Raw genomic sequence first — 23,817 nt, forward strand, 5'->3', positions numbered from 1 at the left:
TGTAACCAAGTGTTTGAAGTCACGCTGGTACGTTCTGTTGCTGTGTGTTTGCATTCCATGATTAATGTGATTTGAATAGAAGTAATAGAATGAGCTCTAACATGGAAAGTAAGCGTTTCCGGACACATGTCCACATAAAATATTTTCTTTCCTTGTGTGTGAGTAATGTTTCCTGAAAGTTTGGCCGTACCTTTTTGTAACACCCTCTATATTACAGCGCTAGTCGAAGGGTGCACATGCTGCATTATTACTGCAAACTACCTACAGTACTCGTCATATGTTACTTACGGAAGAACACTGTATTCATTCACAATACGTGCTTCATTCGGCGCATTAACGATGGAAAAATCACTACATGTATCCGCGAGATCCGCGGCAGCCCAATGACGGAAAACAACTCTTTCCGATTGACTTCTGTAAGACTCGTGCTGGACACATCCACTCTTCGAGGTTCACAACTATGATATGACGAAGAGGCAACCGGGACAACATAACTCTGCCCGCGTGCGTTGTGTCCCGTGCCTCGCTGTAAACAAGCGTCGCGCGATTGGCTATTTGTGATCGCTTGTGAGGAATTCGCAGCACTCTTCCTCGGAGTTGCTTTCATGTGACCATGTTGTACACAAGCGACCTGCCGTGTCTGAGGCCTTCCCCTTGTAAGTTGTGAAAGGGAAGAATGAGCTGGAACTACACAAAAATGACGCTAGCGGCTGCAGTCTGGAACCGCAAGACCGCTACGGTCGCAGGTTCGAATCCTGCCTCGGGCATGGATGTTTGTGATGTCCTTAGGTTAGTTAGGTTTAACTAGTTCTAAGTTGTAGGGGACTGGTGACCTCAGATGTTAAGTCCTATAGTGCTCAGAGCTCAGAGCCATCTGTACCATTTTAAGTTTTAGGAATCGCGAGCTATGTTATATAGATGGATTCACATTCTTGGGAAAATAACGTGTCGATGCTCTTATGCAGGGTAGCCTATTAAAGGGATAAGATAATAATAAAGGTAGTAGACTCGTATTAAAGGGGACCGAAGTTCAAATGACCCCGTGGCCGTCAAGATTTCGGTTTCTGTGGATCCCTGACACTCTCAAGGCAAATGTTGTGACACTGATTGTCAATACGACTCGTCCAATTCCCTTCCTCATAGCTATGTTAGTAGTGATCCCGTCGTCGGCAGGAAATTATAACTCAGTTTTCATTTACTCTCTTGCTATGTTTGACTGGACAGAATAAACATCTTTCCCAGAAGACTTTATGAGGAGAGAACATTTCTGGATATGTCCGCTACAGGTAACTGTTTCCTGATTTCTCACTGTTATATATTCCACCTAACCACAGGCGAGATATAGTGTCTGATCAAAATCGTTCGGACAGCCTTACGTAACACAGGGATGACGAATAGATGTCACAAGAGGTGAGTAGGGGGACAACCTATGTGCCAGCGCACGTTGCATTCTTGCGAAATTTATTCAAGATGGCGGCGATGACGTCATCCAAGATGGCGGCATGTAGACTTGGTAACATCGCATGACGTCATCCAAGATGGCTGATTTTGGCGGGAGAATAGTCCAATTGTGCTATGTCCACTAACCTAACCTCAAGAAAAAATGGCGGGAAGTTTGAATTTTGGCGGGAAAATAGTCCAATTGTGCTACGTCCACTAACCTAAGCCTCCAGAAGATAAAATGGCGGGAAGTTTGAATTCCAACGTTATAATGGATGCAAAGACCGTACTTGTCTTTTTATTATTATTGATTATCATTTATTAACATTCATTATCATTTATTATTATTTATTATCATTTATTATTATTTATTATCATTGACCTGCCTCCACTAGAAAATTCCCTCCAAATTCAAATTCTAACACAATAATGGCTGCAAGACCTTACTTTTGTTTATTATTATTCATTATTGTATATTAACATTCATTATCATTCATTGTCATTCATTATCATTTATTATTATAGGCCTACCTCGACTAGAAAATTATGCCAAATTCAAATTCCCACACGATATTCTCTCGAAAACTGTATTATTATCATTTATTATTTATTCAAGATGTCCGATTTTCTTGGTGAGAAAGCCATTCTCCTTACATCCATAACAAAAATCTATCACAAGTTCAAATCCCCAACACCATAATTGATCACATGTACGAGCTTTCTCCATTACTTATCTCTTTTCACTGTTAGCCTATCATAATCATGTCAAATAACAAGCTGCACTTATAGTAACGTAATTCACGCCCCTTGAGTTTGCATGGGGGAAGGGACTGAAGACTTTATTTCAAGTATTACGGTCATCACTTGTTCCCCAACACAGTCAGCACACACATCTTTGATATCGCAGTGTAGTCACCATGACGTCCGTGCTCCAACTGAATTAGTTCAAATCCTCGCCACCCCCTGGCCAGTGCGCAGAGGCACTGGCTACGCCTGTCACGTGAGGCGGCCGGCCACTAGCGCGGGGGGCGAGCCCAGCGATCGATCCCACGTTGTAAACATGTTTTCGCTGGACACGCTGGAACTTGTCGAGTTTGATGTCACAGTGGCCCCTTGTCCACTCACCACGTGTATTCATCGCCTCCACACGTCTCCCGCCAAAATTTTCTCCCTCTGAGCTGAATCCCACAACGGTCGGCCGTTCCCCTGCAACACTTTCGGCGCCACGTTCAAACCTGTCGATGCCGACCTCACACAGCCATTCGCCACGTGTCCCTGTGCGAGCGAGATCGCAGTGCTACACTTTTGACAGCAAAGTTTGCTCGACAGTGGAATTCGCCATGACTATATAACAGCACCTTTGGACCGCACTAGAACGCCCACTAATTGACTCGCTCTCGTGCGCGCGCTAATAACTGTACAATCGCTGCGCCGCCGAACCGCTTACAAAATGGTTCAAATGGCTCTGAGCACTATGGGACTTAACATCGATGGTCATCAGTCCCCTAGAACTTAGAACTACTTAAACCTAACCAACCTAAGGACAGCACACAACACCCAGCCATCACGAGGCAGAGAAAATCCCTGACCCCGCCGGGAATCGAACCCGGGAACCCGGGCGTGGGAAGTGAGAACGCTACCGCACGACCACGAGATGCGGGCGAACCGCTTACATCACACACCCTCCATACACGCAACGGACATAGCATTCTGTAAATACGTGGAAAATGACTCTTTATTTCAGACATTACGGTCATGCAGGTGTGTCCCAACTGACTCCATGCTCACACAGCGAAGCTCCAGAGCGCAGCTGACGTACGCGCGGCTGGCTGAGCCCGCTCCCTGGCCCGCTGAGTCAAGCTCAACCCCACGGCCAGCACGCCAGGTAGGCGGCAGCGAGCGGCGCCTGAGGGTCCCGCCACAAACGGTCGGCCGCGCCTGCGAGCACTTAACGCCGGAAACGATGGAAACTGTAGACCGCGTGCCGTACAAAGGGTACGTTTGACGCCAGAGTTTGACCCACAGTGGAATCCACCATGACCGTACAGCAGCGCGTTTGCTCGTCTCGAGAACGCTCGCTAATTCACTCTCACCACCCCGCTATATTAAATAAATCCATTTACAATTTCATATACATATTCAAACGTGTTCAACTCCCTAATTTCAACTACTTTTCGAGGACCAGACCGCCACCTCCGCCTCCTCCTAGAAACCAACGCCAAGCTTGAAATCTGCCAGTAAACAAAACTCACTTGCGCTTCCGCCACCAACCTAAGAAAATTGTTTCAAACTAGGCCACCAGCACTCAACCTCTTCCTACACGTTTCTGGTAAATGGAGTACAACCTGCACTACGTCCATGGATGGAAGAACGAATTTACTTTATTTAGGAATGGGGTATATCTATCACACTGACATGTCCCACATCATACAGACCTGCAAAGCACTCCTACATAACTCGTTTATAATGTTCTACACACACGCTTGCTAATTGCAAACAGTTAAAAATAACTCATAGCACAGCCTACAGACATGAGAACCGCTCGTAAATAATGCAAAACATTTACTTCCAAATAGCCAAACAACTGCTAATTTTCGTAAATAATTTCAGTTCATAGGCTGACGGAAGGAGAAACGAGTGTACTCTATTTATTTGCAACATATCGTTTTGAAACTTTTACTTCTCATAGTTTTCGATATCTAAGGCTGATATAAGGCAGTTTCTGAACTCCAGTAGTGCACTACACTTGGCAACACAACCACACCCATCAAGATATTCATTCCAATCCAGACCTGTAACTCCACTACAGATAAATTTGTCCAGTTATTTGTCTAGTCACTCACATTCTGACCAGATTGCCGTTACTGTGGAAAAACAGCTCAGACTGCGCTGTGCTGCTCGAGGAAGTAAAGAAGGGCTGCACTCTGTTTATATGGAGCCCTTTTATTTAGTCGTGGAGTATATTTGTCACAAAACACCCGCACTGATCCCACTGTGGTCATCTGACACAGGCCACAAACACGTAAACAACTCCTAATTTCACCACACAATACCAAACAGCTCTTAAATAATGCAGTACACAATATCGGCAGACGAGCTCTGTACTCTTAAACTCTCCAAATAACGCACCGCACAGTGCACAGAAATGCTTGCAAAATAGTGCAACAGACACGCCCAAACACCACCAGCTGCCAAACCGACCAAACGTCTCTGCTTGCCCCCCTCCCCCCCCCCCCCCCCACCCAAACATGACCTCAACACAGTCGCATTCGCACCTATCACCGGAGAAATTGATATCGCCTATGCGCCTTAGATTACGCTCCAAGACAGGCTGCGCGCGCGTGCGGTCGGCGGGGAAGGGGATTCCAGAGTCTCCAGCCAAGTTCAGCTTCCGAGCGCTCGTGACAGCTGACACATGTGAAAGCTGCATTGTTCGTCTCATGTACACCGCCGACGTCTCAGGTCTGGACCTGCCTTCACGTCTATTCTCAGAATAGCTCATAGCTCGTTGACACACTCGATTAATGCAGCCGGGAAAACATTTACTACACGCATGCAACCGAGATGGTGACGGAAAACCAATCACTCTGATCTGCGCTGCAGGCGCGTGTAATCATTGAGAACACTCTATTTATGTTTTTGAACAACTTATTTAACCATACAGTGTATCTATCACGCTATCACCAAACGCCAATCCCAGATTTGCCCTGGGCCATGTTGCACAGCCCACAGACACGCACCCAATCATAATTTCAGTACACACTATAGCAAACTGCTACTAAATAATAAATCACGCAGATCTGTAGATACGCTCAGTACTCGTAAACTATCCTAATAGTGCATAGCAGAGCCTGCAGATCCGCTTGCAAGATAACTCAGCAAACATGCGCAGGTACCCCCACTCTGCACCCTGCCCACAGGATTGTGAAGTCACCCATCCGTCTGATTTCAGACCTCGCACAGCCCCTGCTCGGCTTCCGCAAGCGTGATTTGGCGCGGTCAACGCAATCGTCAGCGGTCAAAGCACACACATACGTCCGTCCAGGACCGCGATCCCGAGCTGCAACCACCAAACGCGGATGAAATTCAACTTTATATCAAAGTAGCATAATTCGAGCCTCCATACGCTAGACACATCATAGCAGCATATGTCTTTACCCCCTGTGACACTGCGCATTGCGCCTTACACATTACACGGTCCTTTAACTAAACATAACTACACATCCCCGCTCTCGCCTCGACGCGTGACCAGCCATCTAAAAACCTTCTCAAAATTATTCTTACTTTACAACATTAAAAAAAAATCAGATCTATTTTACACCTCCCACCGCACTTAACCTCACACCCGTCCCACCATCAACATACGCAAACGTCCTCAACCCTATCTTGACACTCATATATCACCCCACAAAGCATGCCTATCAATCAATTTACCATTCTCATCCCCTCTTTTCGAATTACAAACGTAGCCTCTATTTAACACCAATCAACTCATCTTTCTCGAACTTTCAACAGTAAAATTAATTTTACACACACCCAGAAATACTAAATGCAATTAAAGAGTCAAACTTTTATACAGAGCATCAAGCACATACGACAATATTCAAAGCCCGGTCCATATTTACCACCTCCACCTTCAATTAAATATTATTACCATTGCACCAACATTCTGCCAGCGCTCGATTTGTACCTATTTTTCCGCTCTTAACTGTTGTCACTAGTGGTCAATACCACTATCTATAGATTGCATAAATTTCCAAAAAAAAAAAAAAAAAAAAATCTCGCACCACTGTTTATATCTGAACACATCGCATCATTCAACTATCACTTGCTCTTATCTAATAACTCATCCATCAGGTCTGGGGGCAAGGTTATCCCTTTCTTTCTTTCTTTTCTTTCTTTCAGCAGCAGACAGCTATTTTTTTTTACAGTGGTAGCTAAACTGAGCCATCAACTTAACATCACCATTTGCGAAACATATCTTCAAATACATAAACACAGGTCAATCATAATAAATAATAACAAATGATAATAAATAATAATAAATGATAATGAATGTTAATAAATGATAATCAATAATAATAAAAAGACAAGTACGGTCTTTGCATGCATTATCATGTTGGATTTCAAACTTCCCGCCATTTTTTCTTCTGGAGGCTTAGGTTAGTGGACATAGCACGATTGGACTATTTTCCCGCCAAAATTCAAACTTCCCACCTTTTATTCTTGAGGTTAGGTTAGTGGATGTAACACAATTGGACTATTCTCCCACCAAAATCCGCCACCTTGGATGACGTCATGCGATATTACCAAGTCTACATGCCGCCATCTTGGGTGACGTCATCGCCGCCATCTTGAATAAATTTGGCAACAATGCAATGTGCGCTGGCACATAGGTTGCCCCCCTACTCACCTCTCGTGACATCTATTCGTCATCCCTGTGTTACGTAAGGCTGTCCGAATGCTTTTGATCAGATACTATATCTCGCCTGTGGTTAGGTGGAATATATAACAGTGAGAAATCAGGAAACAGTTACCTGTAGCTGACAGTTCCAGAAATGTTCTCTCCCCATAAAGTCTTCTGGGAAAGATGTTTATTCTGTCCCGTCAAACACAGTAAGAGAGTAGATGAAAACTGAGTTTTAATTTCCTGCCGACGACGGGATCACTACTAACATAGCTATGAGGAAGGAATTGGACAAGTCGTATTGACAATCAGTGTCACAACATTTGCCTTGAGAGTGTCAGGGACCCACAGAAACCGAAATGTTGAAGGAGCACAGGGTCATTTGAACTTCGGTCCCCTTTAATACGAGTCTACAACCTTTATTATTATCTTATCCCTTTAATAGGCTACCCTGCATAAGAGCATCGACACGCTATTTTCTCAACAATGTGAAACTATCTATACAACATAGCTCGCGTTTCCTAAAACTTAAAATGGTTCAAATGGATCTGAGCTCTGAGCACTATAGGACTTAACATCTGAGGTCACCAGTCCCCTAGACCTTAGAACTACTTAAATCTAACTAATCTAAGGACATCACACATATCCATGCGCGAGGCAGGATTTGAACCTGCGACCGTAGCGGTCGCGCGGTTCCAGACTGAAACGCCTAGAGCCGCTCGGACACAGCGGCCGACACTAAAACAAGGTATGCGTCATATAACCACGGTCTCCGTTTGTGTAACCCATATAGATCTTTATTTATTATTAATTGTGACGAATTTAGATCGACATGCAATATAGCTTCGGGTCTAAGTTGTGAAAGGGAAGAATGAGCTGGAACTACAGAAAAATTACGCTAGTGTAACACTGTAAGTAATGCTACCTATAGGGTGTTTCACAAGTCATCTTACACACCTTAAGAACGTGTAGAGGGGACTTAGGAGATATCGTTTTACATAGGAACCCACATTAGAAGGGAAACAAGAGCTACTCAATCGCACACCATCAGACTCCTTTAATGTGGCCCCTTCACGAATCCCTCCCATCTGCCAACCTTCCCATCTCAGACTAGCACTTGCAACCTACGTCCACAGTTATTTTCTAGGTGTATGCCATTCTCTCTCTTCCTCTACAGTTCTCCCCTCTACAGCTTCTTATAGTACTATGGAAGTCATTCCCTAATGTCTTGACGCATGCTTTACCATCCTGTCGTTCTTTCAAGTCAGTGATTTCCACATAGTCCTTTTATCTCCGATTCTCTTCTTTCTTCCTGTCATTGTATCTTTCCTCTCCAATTTTGTTGAGAACCTCCTCATTCCTTGCCTTATCAGTGACCTAGTTTTCTACATTTTTCTATTGCACCACATCTCAAATGCTTTGATTCTCTTTTGTTCTCGTTTTTCCACAGTCCATGTTTCACTAGCACTCAATGCTGTGCTCCAAACGTACATTGCCGGCCGAAGTGGCCGTGCGGTTAAAGGCGCTGCAGTCTGGAACCGCGAGACCGCTACGGTCGCAGGTTCGAATCCTGCCTCGGGCATGGATGTTTGTGATGTCCTTAGGTTAGTTAGGTTTAACTAGTTCTAAGTTCTAGGAGACTAATGACCTCAGCAGTTGAGTCCCATAGTGCTCAGAGCAATTTGAATTTGAACCAAGCGTACATTCCCAGAAATTTCCTCTTCCAATGAAGGTCTATGTTTGTTACTAGTAATCTACTATTGGCCAGTAATGCCTTTCATGCCAGTGCTTGCGTGCTTCTTATATCCTTCTTGGTTCATACGTCATGAGCTGTTATGTTACATATGTAGCAGAATTCCTTACCTTCGCCTGCTTCGTGTTCTCCATTGATGATTCTAATTTTCCACTATTCCCATTGCCCCATATTTTGTACTCCATTTAACACATCTGGTAATTCTTCTTCACCTTCAGTGAAGACAGTAATGCAAAAAGTGAATCTCATCATTGACGTACTTTCACCAATATTTTATATCCAACTCCTGAACCTTCATTTATTTCCGTCGTGGCTTGTACGTTGTACAGATCGAAGAATAGGGGTGAAAGACTACATCAGTGTCTTATACTGTATTTAATTCGAGCACATATTTCTAGCCCTTCCAGTCTTATTGTTCCCTCGTAGTTTTTTTACATACTGTATATTACGCTCTTACCCTATTCACTATGTGATCAAAAGTATCCGGACATCTGGCTGAGAATGACTTACAAATTCATCGCGCCCTACATCGATAATGCAGGTATTCAGTATGGTGTGGGGCCATCCTTTGTCTTGATGACAGCTTCCACTCTCCGAGGCACACGTTCAATCAGGTGCTTGAAGGCTTCTTGGGGAATGGCAGCACATTCTTCACGGAGTGCTGCACTGAGGAGAGTTATCGATGTCGGTCGGTGAGGCCTGGCACGAAGTCGGCGATCCAAAACATCCCAAAGGTGTTCTATGGCATTCAGCTCAGGATTCTGTGAAGGCCAGTCCATTACAGAGATATTATTGTCGCGTAACAACTCCACCACAGGCGTGCGTTGTAAAGAGGTGCTCGATTGGCTTGAAAGATGAAACCCCTGAGTGATGGTCTGGTTAGATGTCTGCCTATTGCACATTACGACCCTCTTCCACTGACGCTGGTGCCTGGTTCCTGTCAGCCAACTGACGAGGTCGGCTTGTACACTTCTATGCTGTGCGTGTATCTTCACGTTTCCACTTCTCTACCACATGGAAACAGGGGACCTAGTGATGTTTAGGAGTGTGTAAATCTCGCGTATAGACATATGGAGCAAGTGACACCCGTTCACCTGACTACGTTCGAAGTTTGTGATTTTCGCGGAGCGTCCCATCCTGCTCTATCACGTCTAATGACTACTGAGGTCGCTGATATGGAGTACCTGGCAGCAGGTGGAATTCACAATGTCCTGAAACTTATGATCAGATAGTGTACCTTACCCGCATTTTTCTCAGAATTTCGAACATCCTGTACCATTTTACAGTGTCGATCGGTTTTTTTCAGATCAACACATCCTGTGAACCTTTCTTAATTTTCTTTCAGTCTTGCTGCCGTAGCAAGTCGTGGGACTAGGGCCTCCTGCAGGTAGACAGTTCACCGGTTTACAAGTCTTCCCATTTGACGCCACTTGGGCTACTTGCGCGTCGATGGGGATGAAATTATGATGATTAGGACAACACAACACCGAGTCCCTGAGCGGAGAAAATATCTGACAATCCGGGAATCGAAATCGGGCCCTCGGGGTTGACATTCTGTCGCACTGACCACTCAGCTACCGGGAGCGGACTTGCTGCCATAATCAACCTCAACATAAGAACTGCCTCTCTGGTGTCGTTGCCGTTCCTAAAGCCAAACCGATCGTCATCTAACATATCCTTATTTTCTTTTCCATTCTTTTATATATTATTCCTGTCAGCAGCTTGGTTGCGTAAGCTGTCTAACTGCTTCTGCCTTAACTCTTCGCCGAGCGGGATTAGCCGAGCGGCCTTAGGCGCTGCAGTCGTGGACTGTGCGGCTGGTCCCGGCAGAGTTTCGAGTCGTCCCTCGGGTATGGGTGTGTGTGTCTGTCCCTAGGACAATTTAGGTTAAATTGTGTGTAAACTTAGGGACTGAAGACCTTAGCAGTTAAGTCCCATAAGATGGATTAAGTCCCATAAGATACTCTCTTGCTTGACAGTGGTATTCCCTTATCATTCTTAATGTTACCCCCTTTGCTTTTAATTTCCCTGAAGATAATTTCAGCCTCTCTGTTTGTTGAGTAGGTTCTTCCGACAATTATTTCTTTTTCGATTTCTTCACATTTATCCCTAGCTTCCCTGCACTTTCTATTTATTTCAGCTCTAAGTGACTTGTATTTCAGCAACCCCGAATTTCCCAAAATATATTTGTTCTTCCTTCTTTCGTCGATCAACTGAACTATTTAATGTGTTACCCATGGCTTACTCCCAGTTGACTTCAATGTACCTATCTTTTTCTTTCCAGCTTCTGTGAATGCCCTCTACAACTGTCCTTACCTCTATAGCTGAAGTGACTACTAAGCAGTGCATTGATTCTTCCTGGCTACTCTCTTAAACCTAAGCCTACTGTTCATCATTACTAAACTGTGATCAGGATCTGTGTCTGATCTTTGGTACGCGTTACAGTCAAATATTTGATTTCAAAACCTTTGCCTGACCATGCTCTGACTGGAGTATTCCTATCCCTTCCAGTCTTTTCCAAGCATGCATCCTCCACTTGTGATGCGGAAAAAAAATTTTTGCTATTGCTAGCCGTTTTTATTGCAGAACTCAATTACTCTTTCCCTTCTAACATTCCAATATCAAGCCCACATTCTCCCGTAACGTTTTCTTCTGCTCCTTCCCTTTCAACCGCGTCCCAATCCTCAATGACTGTTGCACTTTTATCTCCCTTTACGTACTGAATTATCCGTTCGATATTCTCATAGTTTTCCTATCTCCATGTATACCTGAGCATTGTTGTCGGTGTTGAGTTGATGTCGATTCTGAGGAGAACAACTCTATCACTGAACTGTTCACACTAACTCACTTTTTCCTATCTTCCTATTCACAACGAATGCTACTTCCGGTATATCATTTTCTGCTGCAGTTGATATTACCCTATACTCGTCTGACCAGAAAACCTAGCCTTCTCTCCAATTCACTTCACTATATACCACGGTATCTAGAATGAGCCTTAGCATTTACCTTTTCAGATTTTCTATCCTCTCTGCCACGTTGAGACTTCTTAAATTCGACAACCCGACGCTTAGAACGACAACCCCTGATTAGTCATTCAGTCTTTTTCTCATGGTCACCTCCCCTTGGCAATCCTCTCCCGGAGATCGGGATGGGGGACTGTTGCCAAATCTTTTGCCTACAGAGAGATCAAAAAAATGGTTCAAATGGTTCTGAGCACTATGGGACTTAACCTGCATATCCACATTTTTTTTATGTTTTCTGGTACACCGAAGGGGTACAAAATATTTATTATCATCTGTTATGATGCGTTTGTTACCATTTGTAATGTCATCAGACAGGTTCAAGTTTCGCTAGTTCTGACCATAAAGGCTCACCAGAAACAGCATCAGCGATCCTCTTACAAACGTCTATCTTTCAGTGATGTCATTTGGATCAGTCTCTTCTCCTCACTCATGTTGTGGTTAAAATGTAAGTAGTAGAATTCTGATAATACAGAGTTATATATAGGATTTCAAAAAACATCATATATCAACACCCTAAAATATTGCTGTAGAGTAACAGAACAACTCTCCACCTGCAACACCAGACCATTATTCAGTATACTAGAAGTTGGTTACCAGGACCAGTTCGCTTGCTTATTTATTCCACCCTTATGTTAAACAGAACGAGAAATCAAATATTATATACTGACGGGAAAAACCGAAATACCAAAGAACAATTAATGTAGAGTAATGAAATATCTGGAATAGATTTGCTTAGGTAACATATTTAAATCTGATCACAGGTTAACGTAAGTGCGAAGTAAGCCACTGCAAATGTGAAGTGCTGGTCATTGATAATCGGTGTAGCCGCCAGAATGTTGAATGAAGGCATTCAAACGTGAATGCGCTCTGTTGTACAGGTGCCGGCTGTTAGTTTGCGGTAATGAGTTCCACGCCTGTTGCCCTTGGTCGTTGAATACCAGGACGGTTAACATTGTTTGTAGATGATGCTGGAGTTGTCAGCCGATGATGTCCCACATGTGCTCGACTGGAGCCTTATCTGCAATATAACGACTCACTGTAGAGCATACTGAGTTACAACAGCGCTACGTGGGTGAGAGTTTTCCTGTTGGAAAACACGCTCTCGATTGTTGTTCATAAATGGCAGCACAACAGGTCTAATCATCAGATTGACGTACGATTTTGCAGTCAGGGTGGGTGGGATACCCGCGAGGGTGGTCTATTTGTCATACGAAATCGATTGTACCTCAGATCATAACTCCAGGCGTAGGCCAAGTGTGTCTAGCATGCAGGCAGGTTGGTTGCAGGATCTGGCATCTTCCTAACCAGTTCTCGTCCATCACAGGTACCGATATACAAGCGATTTTCATCAGAAAATACGTCTGGCCTTCACCATGCCCTCCAGTGAGATCTTTCTTGGCACTACGGAAATCGCAAATAGCGGTGGCTTGGGATCAGAGGAATGCACGTTACAGGGCGTCTGGCTCGGAGCTGTCATTAAAGCACCCGATTTGTAACAGTTCCTTGAGTCACTGTGGTTCCAGCTGCTGCTCAAATTTGCCGACCACAGCGTTGTATTCTACCTGTTTACACATCTCTGTGTTTGAATACGCAAACCTTTACCAGTTTCTTTGGCGCTTCAGAGTAAGTAAAAGATGATCTGATGCTAATTCAACTGGAACCATCTCGAGACATTAGGGGTGTCAATAGAATCTACTGTGGTATCGAGAATGAGACACTAACCTCACTTTCTTTTGATTTTCTTCATACGCCTATGTCTTTCGTTTCAGATCAAACTTCTAGACGTGAAAGAGCACTGGGACTGTAATGAACATTAATGTCGGTTTTTTTGTGCCATTTTTACGAGTTACCTCCTTATAGTCGGCGCCCTCACTACTAAAGTGCGCGTCATTTATGTTGGCGGCCGAGTTTAGGTTCGTTCTGCGCATCTGACATCACAAAACACAGTCAGCCAATGAACAGAGAACGACGTTGCCACATCTCGACTGCAGTGCAGAGCATGGACGAGTGTCTTCAGGTTTAGAAACGTGCAGTCATAAATAAAGTAATAGAACAAAAGCAATGTCTTGATAGCAGACCTTCTTTTATAGAATGTTTGGAAAAAGCATTCTTTATACCAACTGCTTCATATTCTATTAATTAATTAAACCAAACAAGCAATAAGACTCCTAATTCAGGCGATAGCAAGGAAAGGTGTTTGTATCACTCTCACGAACTGCTTTTTCGCAATAAAGAACAACGGTAATTGTTTATTTCCTATTGTACTTCGACGAAGCGTGAGTAATTCGTACTCATACCAACAGTGTTTGTCAATATTTTGCGTGACGTATTATAGTCCTCATTGCGTTATGTACTCATTCATGGAGTTCTATAGTTAGAGGAGGTCGTTAGCGTAATGGATAAGGTGTTGGGCTGCTAACCGAACGGTTATGAGTTCAAACCTTGTGCAGTCCTTAATATTTTCATTATTTAAAAACAATATCGAAGTGCCTTACTTCACGAATTATATTCGTTTGAATGCAATTTTTTGAAATTTCTAGTGCTTTGTCTCTTTATTAACCCTTTCGCTGCTGCAGACACGTGCTCGTCGCATTCCGCGCTGTGAGCGATTTTGCCACTGCACTGCTCGCCTGTGCAGACACATGGTGTTCCGACTGCTTTGACGCTCTTATCATTCGATTCCACAAAAACTATTTGGCCCAAAAATTAGATTTTTACACATCTTATTGACTGATACCTTCCCCCCATAAATGACTTAATTTTGTTTCGATGTTCAACGCAGTTATTATGCAGCATTAAATATAGCAAACCATTGCACGAAGTTTTGAAGAGTTTGCAGAGGTAGAAGTCCATAGCGTATACTTTCCGTATGGTCGATTTTAGTTGCCACAATGTTGAGAGTGAAATGTGGACAAGATACCTAAATTTCATATAAAATTTACTGTATACTCTATGGACTTTTATCTCTGCGAACTCTTCAAAATTTCGTGCAATGGTTTACTATATTTAATGCTGCATAATAACTGCATTGAACATCGAAACAAAATTACGTCATTTATGGGGGGAAGGTTTCAGTCAAGAAGATGTGTATAAATCTAATTTTTGGGCCAAGTTGTTTTTGTGGAATCGATTCATAAGAGTGTCAAAGCAGTCGGAACATGATGTGTCAGTACAGACGAGCAGTGCAGTGACAAAATCGCGCACAGCGCGGAATGCAGGGAGCACGTCTTTGTAGCAGCGAAAGGGTTAATGCGGCCGTGGTAGCTTTACTTCATGAACTGCGCGCTCCCCCCTAGAGGTAAGCTTGCAAACTATGCTATACTATGGCGCTGCTTCTATTGGCGCGTGCGTCGTGTGCAACTAGCAACGCAGCAATCCCCCGCGTCTGGGCGGGCATGCGCGGGACGCCAAGATAAAAGAATTGATCTATAGTCACACTAGGGATGTTTATTCATTGACAATAATCCAGTTCAGAATTGCTCCGACCTTCTCCAAGTGCTTCAGGGTTATGCTTCACATGTCACTCCTGCCTGCCACCACGGCCACCTTGAGGATTTGACTCCATCAAAAGCATTACCTATCAACTCAATAGCCGCAGACACTATGGATACGACAGCTATTACTTTTATATGTCATATTTGCACCCAGAACATGAGAATGTCAGTAGTGTCTTGCTCCAACGCTACATTTTCTCCTTTTAAACCATACCTACAAGATAGAAGAAAAAAATAACCTATATTATCCATTATTAAAGAGGTCAGTGACATAGAAAGGAGTTGAATATCTGCGTCTGGGCGGGCATGCGCGGGACGCCAAGATAAAAGAATTGAACTATAGTCACACTAGGGATGTTTATTCATTGACAGTAATCCAGTTCAGAATTCCTCCGACCTTCTCCAAGTGCTTCAGGGTTATGCTTCACATGTCACTCCTGCCTGCCACCACGGCCACCTTGAGGATTTGACTCCATCAAAAGCATTACCTATCAACTCAATAGCCGCAGACACTATGGATACGACAGCTATTACTTTTATATGTCATATTTGCACCCAGAACATGAGAATGTCAGTAGTGTCTTGCTCCAACGCTACATTTTCTCCTTTTAAACCATACCTACAAGATAGAAGAAAAAAATAACCTATATTATCCATTATTAAAGAGGTCAGTGACATAGAAAGGAGTTGAATATCTGTCAACAAAGATTTCCGATCATTTCCCTAATACCATAAAATATTTGACATACAGCAAAGCAAGTTTTAAAGCTAATTTAAAATCATTTATTCAGAACTTCTGTATATCCCATAGACGAATTTTTCTCTAAACACTGGTAGTCTGTATAAAATAATAAAAACACCTAGTTATTAAGTGTAGTTATATGTGAAGGTCGAAAAATAAACGTGTCCGCTAATGTTAGAACTATTGTACAGACATCTTGCATCTCATTATTTCCACATAATTTCACTAATAAAAAAGAAAAAAAGTGTTCAAATTTCACCACATTGCTCTTCCTTTCAAGTGTCGGAAACTGGTTTGACGCAGCTCCCCGTGCTACTCTAACCTGAGCAATCCTCTTCGTCTCTGTGTTAACTCCTGCAAACTCTACCCGTTTCACCAGCTTAATTAATTGATGCGTTGCTCTCCCACTATAATCCCCCCCCCCCCCCCCCCCCCCGACACACTTCACACTTCCTTCTATTACCAAACTGACTCCTCAGGCTGTGTCCTACTAACTGACCCCTTCTTTTAATAATGATGTGCTGTACGTTTCTTGTCTCTGCCACCGTATTCAGTACCTCCTCAATAGTTGTCCGGTCTATCCGTCAAATCATCAGTAATGTTCTAAAGCACTACATTTCCCAAGCTTGTATTCTCCTCCTGTTTGAACTACTTATAGCCCATGTTTCATTTCTGTACAGGGCTACATTCCACCCTAATACCTTAAGAAAATATATCCAAACACTTAAGTTAATATTTGATATCAACAATTTTATGTTTTTCAGTTACACTCGGCTTCGCTATTGTCATCCAAAATTTATATCCTCTCTTCTTCGGCGACTGTTATTTTGCTCAGAATACAAGAAAATTAATCGACTAATTTTAGGTCACTTCTTAAACAAATGCTTTCAAAAATATAAGTAATTCATTCACTTTTTCTTTCATAACTATTTATTACATTTTATGGGATACCAAGTTATTTCTAATTTGGTTTCTATCGAAACACAAATAATGGAATGATACTACATCAATTTTGCATCAATAAATACATTTCTTTATGATTAATTGAAGCAATCAACAATAATGGTTGATCATGTTCACTCATTCAGTTTCTGTAATAAAACAATATGACTGATTTCTAATATGTTTGGTTGTGTACAAAGATTCATTTGATGATTTAGTCCTAATAGTAAAACTCATAATTTCTGCAATTGATTGTCGTTGTTTCAAAACTACATTGTCGGAATCTTAATCTTATTTCAGATGGAATACCACTTAATTTCCATCTACATTTATGATGTAGTTTACAATATGACATTCCACTACAGATATGAGGATGCCGCAGCCAAGAGACTCCCCCTGGCCATCGTAGACTAACTGAAGAGCCAACAGCCAACTGGTCCACCAGGCCCACCAACCTGAGGTCCTGATCCAACTGGTCAATCAACTGGAGTTCCTGAACCAAATGGACAACCAAGTCCACCAACTGGAGGCCCTGAACCAACTGGAGAGCCCCAGCCAACTGGAGGGCCCCAACCAACTGAAGGGCCCCAACCAACTGGTGGGCCTGAACCAACTGGAGGCCCCCAGTCAACTGGCGAACCTCAGCCTACTGGAGGACCTCAACCTACTGGACCACCATGGCCACCTGGCCGTATTTGGCGAGGTGTTTCCTAGTGTTGCAAGATTAGCGCACCTGGAAATATTAAAGGATTTCAACTCTTTCTACTTGAAGTTAGCCGAATTAATTGATGGAAGTGTTCCTATGATACATAAAAATTAATTCCGATTAAACCAGCAATGGAAAAGCTCCATTAACGTTTTATTTATTGTGTACTGTAAAAGCAACCACTTCTCCAAAAATATGAAACCAATATGCAGAAATCATTACATGCCTCATCAAATTCTTCGCCACATAGTTAGCAGTTCCAAAAGACGCTGTTCATGGCCGAAGGGGTCCGCATTAGCGACTATGTGTGCTTCATGAATTGATTCGTTTCTGGCGAAAAACAGACAAAGGCACAAAACTGCATCACATTTGCATCAATGCATAAATTTCATTATGATTACTTGAAGAAATCGACAATAAGATTTGATCATGTTCACTCTTTCATTTTCTGTAGTAAAACAGGAAGACTGATGTCTAATGTGGATCAGGGTAAAAAAACAAATTGATCTTTCAACGATATTGAGGCTTTGATGTTCTGTGATGCACCTTGTGATCTAAGGTGATCTCTTTGAAACCTATTTGCCCATCTTTCACTTACATATTTTTTACCCTGCCGGCCCCAATATCTGAACGGTCAGCTCGTTGGATTGCCACGCATTGGGTCCTGGGTGCGATTCCAAGCTGCTGTGTGTTGTGCTGTCCTGATCATGTCGACGCGGAAGCCGCCCAATGTGGCGACACACTCAATAAGACTTGCACTTGGCGCCCGAACTTCCCGCCTGGGAACTCCTGGCCACTGACGCCATACGATCAATTTTTTTTTCATTTTTTACCCTTCTTTATGTATGTGACTTAGTACACGTATATTATTAGTTGGATAGTGTGATTCTTAAGTTTCATCAGCCTACTAGTATTTAATAGTAAGTTGCCTTCTAACAAAAATATTTATCTAGGATCTGGAATTTATGTTTCGTAGATCCTAACATGTCTTACGAAAAGAATATTAACCAGAACTCAGCGTAACACAGGTAGCAGCAATAACAGAAGGGATAGGTATGTAGCTATTTTAGACTGCTAGTAGATGGTGCTGGCATTTAGAGGGAACCTGCCGCTAGTGAGAACTTAAGCTGCATTCATCAAGATAAGAATATTGATCAACATAAGAAGATGAATGTCCTCAGTACTGTTTGAGGATACCATCATCAATAAAAATAGAAGTCCATGTTCACAGCATTGTGTGCTAGTGAAACACGGACTGTGGAAAAACCACAACAAAAGAGAATCGAAGCAATTGAGATGTGGTGCGATAGAAAATGTAGAAAATTAGGTTACTAATAAGGTAAGGAATGAGGAGGATCTCAACAAAATTGGATAGGAAAGAAACAATGACAGGAAGAAGGGACAGAATCGGAGATAAAAGGACTATATGAAAATCACTGACAAGAAGGAGCGACAGGATGCGTCAACACATTAGGGAATGACTTCCATAGTGCTATAAGGAGCTGTAGAGAGGAGAAACTGTAGAGGAAGACAGAGAATGGCATACACCTGGAAAATAACTGTGGACGTAGGTTGCTAGTGCTCATCTGATGTGGGAAGATTGGCAGATGGGAGGAATTCGTGGTGGGGCCACTTCAAACCAGTCTGATGACGTCCGATTGAGTAGCTCACCAGAATGAGATTTTCACTCTGCAGCAGAGTGTGCACAGATATGGAACATCCTGGCAGATTAAGACTATGTGCCGGCTTGAGACTCGAACTCGGGACCTTTGATTTTCGCGGGAAAGTACTCTACCATCTGAGCTACCCGAGTACGACTCACGCCCCGTCCTCACAGCTATACTTCTGCCAGTATCTCGTCTCTTACCTCCCTTGTTTCCCTTCTAGCATCGAAATGAACCGTTTTTGGACATGGGTTCCTATGTAAAACGATATGTCCTAAGTCCCCTCTACAAGCTCTTGAAGTGTGTAAGATGACTTGTGAAACACCCTGTAGGTAGCATTACTTATAGTGTTACACTAGCGTAATTTTTGTGTAGTTCCAGCTCATTCTTCCCTTTCACAACTTACAAGGGGAAGGCCTCAGACACGGCCAACCGATTCGGCTCAAATTTGGCAGGTCGCTTGTGTACAACCTAAAACGAAGGAATCTGAGATATTTTGGGTCAACACCCCCGCAATTTTGAGATAATCCCCCTAAAGATTATGATGAGCAATCGACTCAAAATTGGAGGGAGCGATAGATAATTGTAATTAGAGCATTTTTCACCATCAGATATGGGGTCCGCAAACTTTACCAGAAATCGAGGTAAGAAACTTTTACAACTGCTGCTTCTGTAACCACATGGTAGACACTTTTCTCCTACAGGACCGATAGCGCAATGGCCAAGGCAACTGGCTGGGAGTCGGAAACCTGGGTTCGAATCTCGAAGAAACCTAGCCGCTGTTATTCTTTTCGTTTTATTTTTCCCTATTTCAATTGATAGGGATAGGAGGGTTAATAAGGTAAGTAAATTAATAAGGAATGATAATAATAAGACAGGCAGACTGATTTCCCAAACGCCGTGAGTTGTTAAAGTATTAAAATTTTAAGCCTTGTCACATGAAAGCAACTTCGTGGAAGAGTGCTGCGAATTCCTCACTAGCGATCATAAATAGCCAACCGCGCGACGCTTGTTTACAGCGAGGCACGGGACACAACGCACGCGGGGAGAGTTATGTTGTCCCGGTTGCCCTTTCGTCATATCATAGTTGTGAGCCTGGAGGAGTGGATGTGTCCAGCACGATTCTTACAGAAGTCAATCGGAAAGAGTTGTTTTCCGTCATTAGGCTGCCGCGGATCTCGCGGATAAATGTAGTGATTTTTCCATCGTTAATGCGCCGAATGAAGCACGTATTGTGAATGAATACAGTGTTCTTCCGTAAATAACATATGACGAGTACTGTAGGCAGTTTGCAGTAATAGTGGAGCATGTGCACCCTTCGACTAGCGCTGTAATATACGGGGTGTTACAAAAAGGTACGACAAAACTTTCAGGAAACATTCCTCACACACAAAGAAAGAAAATATGTTATGTGGACATGTGTCCGGAAACGCTTACTTTCCATGTTAGAGCTCATTTTATTACATCTCTTCAAATCACTTTAATCATGGAATGCAAACACACAGCAACAGAACGTACCAGAGTGACTTCAAACACTTTGATACAGGAAATGTTCAAAATGTCCTCCGTTAGCGAGGATACATGCATCCACCCTCCGTCGCATTGAATCCCTGATGCACTGATGCAGCCCTGGAGAATGGCGTATTGTATCACAGCCGTCCACAATACGAGCACGAAGAGTCTCTACATTTGGTACCGGGGTTGCGTAGACAAGAGCTTTCAAATGCCCCCATAAATGAAGGTCAAGAGGGTTGAGGTCAGAAGAGCGTGGAGGCCATGGAATTGGTCCGCCTCTACCAATCCATCGGTCACCGAATGTGTTGTTGAGAAGCGTACAAACACTTCGACTGAAATGCGCAGGAGGTCCATCGTGCAAGAACCACATGTTGTGTCGTACTTGTGTAAGTAGGCTGTTTAAGTTTTTTATTGGTAACGCCACCTCTGTATGAAAATCACTGGCTGTGCTGTGTGCAGTCTGTGGCTAGTTTTGCATTGTTGTCTGCCATTGTAGTGTTGGGCAGCGGCAGCTGGATGTGAACAGCGCGTAGCGTTGCGCAGTTGGAGGTGAGCCGCCAGCAGTGGTGGATGTGGGGAGAGAGATGGCGGAGTTTTGAAATTTGTCATGAACTGCTATATTTATATATGATGATATCAAGGTAAATACATTGTTTGTTCTCTATTAATATCTTTCATTTGCTAACTATCCCTATCAGTAGTTAGTGCCTTCAGTAGTTTGAATCTTTTATTTAGCTGGCAGTAGTGGCGCTCGCTGTACTGCAGTAGTTCGAGTAACCAAGATTTTTGTGAGGTAAGTGATTTGTGAAACGTATAGGTTAATGTTAGTCAGGGCCATTCCTTTGTAGGGATTTTTGAAAGTCAGATTGCGTTGCGCTAAAAACATTGTGTGTCAGTTTAAGCACAGTCTTGTATAATTGTTCAAAGGGGAAGTTTCACTTGTAAAGGCACATGTTCTAGCAGCACAGGTAGAGTATCCCGTATGAAATCATGATGACGTGCTCCATTGAGCGTAGGTGGAAGAATATGGGGCCCAATCAAGACATCACCAACAATGCCTGCCCCAACTTTCACAGATAATCTGTGTTGATGACGTGATTGCACAATTGCGTGCGGATTCTCGTCAGCCCACGCATGTTGATTGTGAAACTTTACAATTTGATCACGTTGGAATGAAGCCTCATCCGTAAAGAGAACATTTGCACTGAAATGAGGATTGACACATTGTTGGATTAACCATTCGCAGAAGTGTACCCATGGAGGCCAATCAGCTGCTGATAGTGCCTGCACACGCTCTACATGGTACGGAAACAACTGGTTCTCCCGTAGCACTCTCCATACAGTGACGTGGTCAACGTTACCTTGTACAGCAGCAACTTCTCTGACGCTGACATTAGGGTTATCGTCAACTGCACGAAGAATTGCCTCGTCCATTGGAGGTGTCCTCGTCGTTCTAGGTCCTCCCCAGTCGCCAGTCATAGGCTGCAATGTTCCGTGCTCCCTAAGGCGCCGATTAATTGCTTCGAACGTCTTCCTGTCGTGCCACCTTCGTTCTGGATATCTGTCTCGCTACAAACGTAGCGCGCCACGGCTGTTGCCCCGTGCTAATCCATACATCAAATGGGCATCTGCCAACTCCCCATTTGTAAACATTGCACTGACTGCAAAAGCACGTTCATGATGAACACTAACCTGTTGATGCTACGTACTGATGTGCTTGATGCTAGTATTGTAGAGCAATGAGTCGCATGTCAACACAAGCACGAAGTCAACATTACCTTCCTTCAATTGGGCCAACTGGCGGTGAATCGAGGAAGTACAGTAAATACTGACGAACCGAAAGTGAGCTATAACATGGAAAGTAAGCGTTTCCGGACACATGCGCACATAACATCTTTTCTTTATTTGTGTGTGAGGAATGTTTCCCGAAAGTTTGGCCGTACCTTTTTGTAACACCCTGTATAGTTGGAAGCCTGTCACGGACGATGGCAAGCGGGAAGTTACCGCACGTCACTAAATGCGTCTCTCATAAGGAGGTACAAAATATAGAGGATATACAGGAAGTGACGGCTCTTGTCAGCACGCAAACGGCGTCACTGATGACCAGTTTTAATCGTGAATACGTGATCAATACCGATCAAACAGAATGCGAGTATCGGGTGAACATTCGACGCACGTTATCGCATAAGGGAGAAAATCGAACCCTTGTCGCAGTTGGTAGTGAAAACAAACACATTCGTACACGGCGCAATATGCCGTCACAGCCTCTCGTTGAAAAATGTTTACATTACGTGCTTCAAATCCCGGAAACTGACGAATGCGATTTACAGAACAATTCTTGAGACTGTTTTAAAACCATACTCTTCTGATAACAAGTTTTGCCTAATATAGGATTTCTGGAGTGGACAAATTAATACTAAAATGTTTGACACAATGTGTATAGATGGCGAGGGTCAGCCGACGTGCACAGCAAACGTAATACCGCCAAACTGCACACCTGTGTGCCAGCCGTGTGATGTTTATTTCTATCGCCAGGTTAAAAACTCTATTTCTAGGCTTCAGAATTGCAGTGTGCTTCTGGAAACCCAGCGGGAATTGCACAAGCGCAAGGATGCAATAACTATTCACAGCATAATTCATAACCAACTTTCAGCATCGATTTTTCAGACAATGATATCGTATGCGTGGTACGCCTCAAAATTAATTCCAAAAAATAGACATATTTTTAAATGTAAACCAAGTTTGTTTTTCGCCCATTCTTCAGAAGGAATAATGTAGATGTCGAAAGAATGCAATCATTAGATGTCCTTGGTACGGTGTGTATATTTGTTTCGAATGTTTATATGACAAGTACCATCCATCTAGTTGTTTGAAGAAAAGTGAGGACACGTAACAGTGACTGGAAGAGCCCTTGTAAAGTGACCTGGAGTAACATTTTAGTTGTTTACTATCCCAAAAGGTTTGAGAAATTTATTTGCCTACCTTATTATTATCATTCCTAATTGATTTACTTACCTTATTAACCCTTCTATCCCTATCAATTGAGATAGGGAAAAATAAAAACGAAAAGAATAATATCCGCTAGGTTTCTTTGATATCCGAAACCGGGTTCTCCGATTCCCAGCCAGTTA

At 43.1% G+C, this 23,817-nt stretch overlaps 2 protein-coding genes across 34 annotated transcripts in view; one reads left to right on the top strand and one right to left on the bottom strand.

Annotated features, from left to right (window-relative positions):
* Positions 1-23,817, bottom strand: part of LOC126456897 (proline-rich protein 2-like) — a 739,962-nt gene that overhangs the window by 653,476 nt on the left and 62,669 nt on the right. The gene's annotated exons all lie outside the window — the stretch shown is intronic.
* LOC126456902 (proline-rich protein 2-like) overlaps positions 1-23,817 on the top strand; it is a 494,957-nt gene that overhangs the window by 300,917 nt on the left and 170,223 nt on the right. For 4 of the 19 annotated variants that reach the window (XM_050092775.1, XM_050092795.1, XM_050092796.1 and 1 more), the window contains one exon: positions 17,331-17,465. The exons of the other annotated variants lie outside the window; for them this stretch is intronic. In XM_050092775.1, coding sequence (XP_049948732.1) covers positions 17,331-17,465 — 135 coding nt within the window. The remainder of the gene's footprint in view (positions 1-17,330; positions 17,466-23,817) is intronic. 19 annotated transcript variants of the gene reach the window in all.

Source organism: Schistocerca serialis, chromosome 2, assembly GCF_023864345.2.
Source record: "Schistocerca serialis cubense isolate TAMUIC-IGC-003099 chromosome 2, iqSchSeri2.2, whole genome shotgun sequence".
In the NCBI taxonomy this organism is placed as follows: Eukaryota; Metazoa; Arthropoda; class Insecta; order Orthoptera; family Acrididae; genus Schistocerca; species Schistocerca serialis.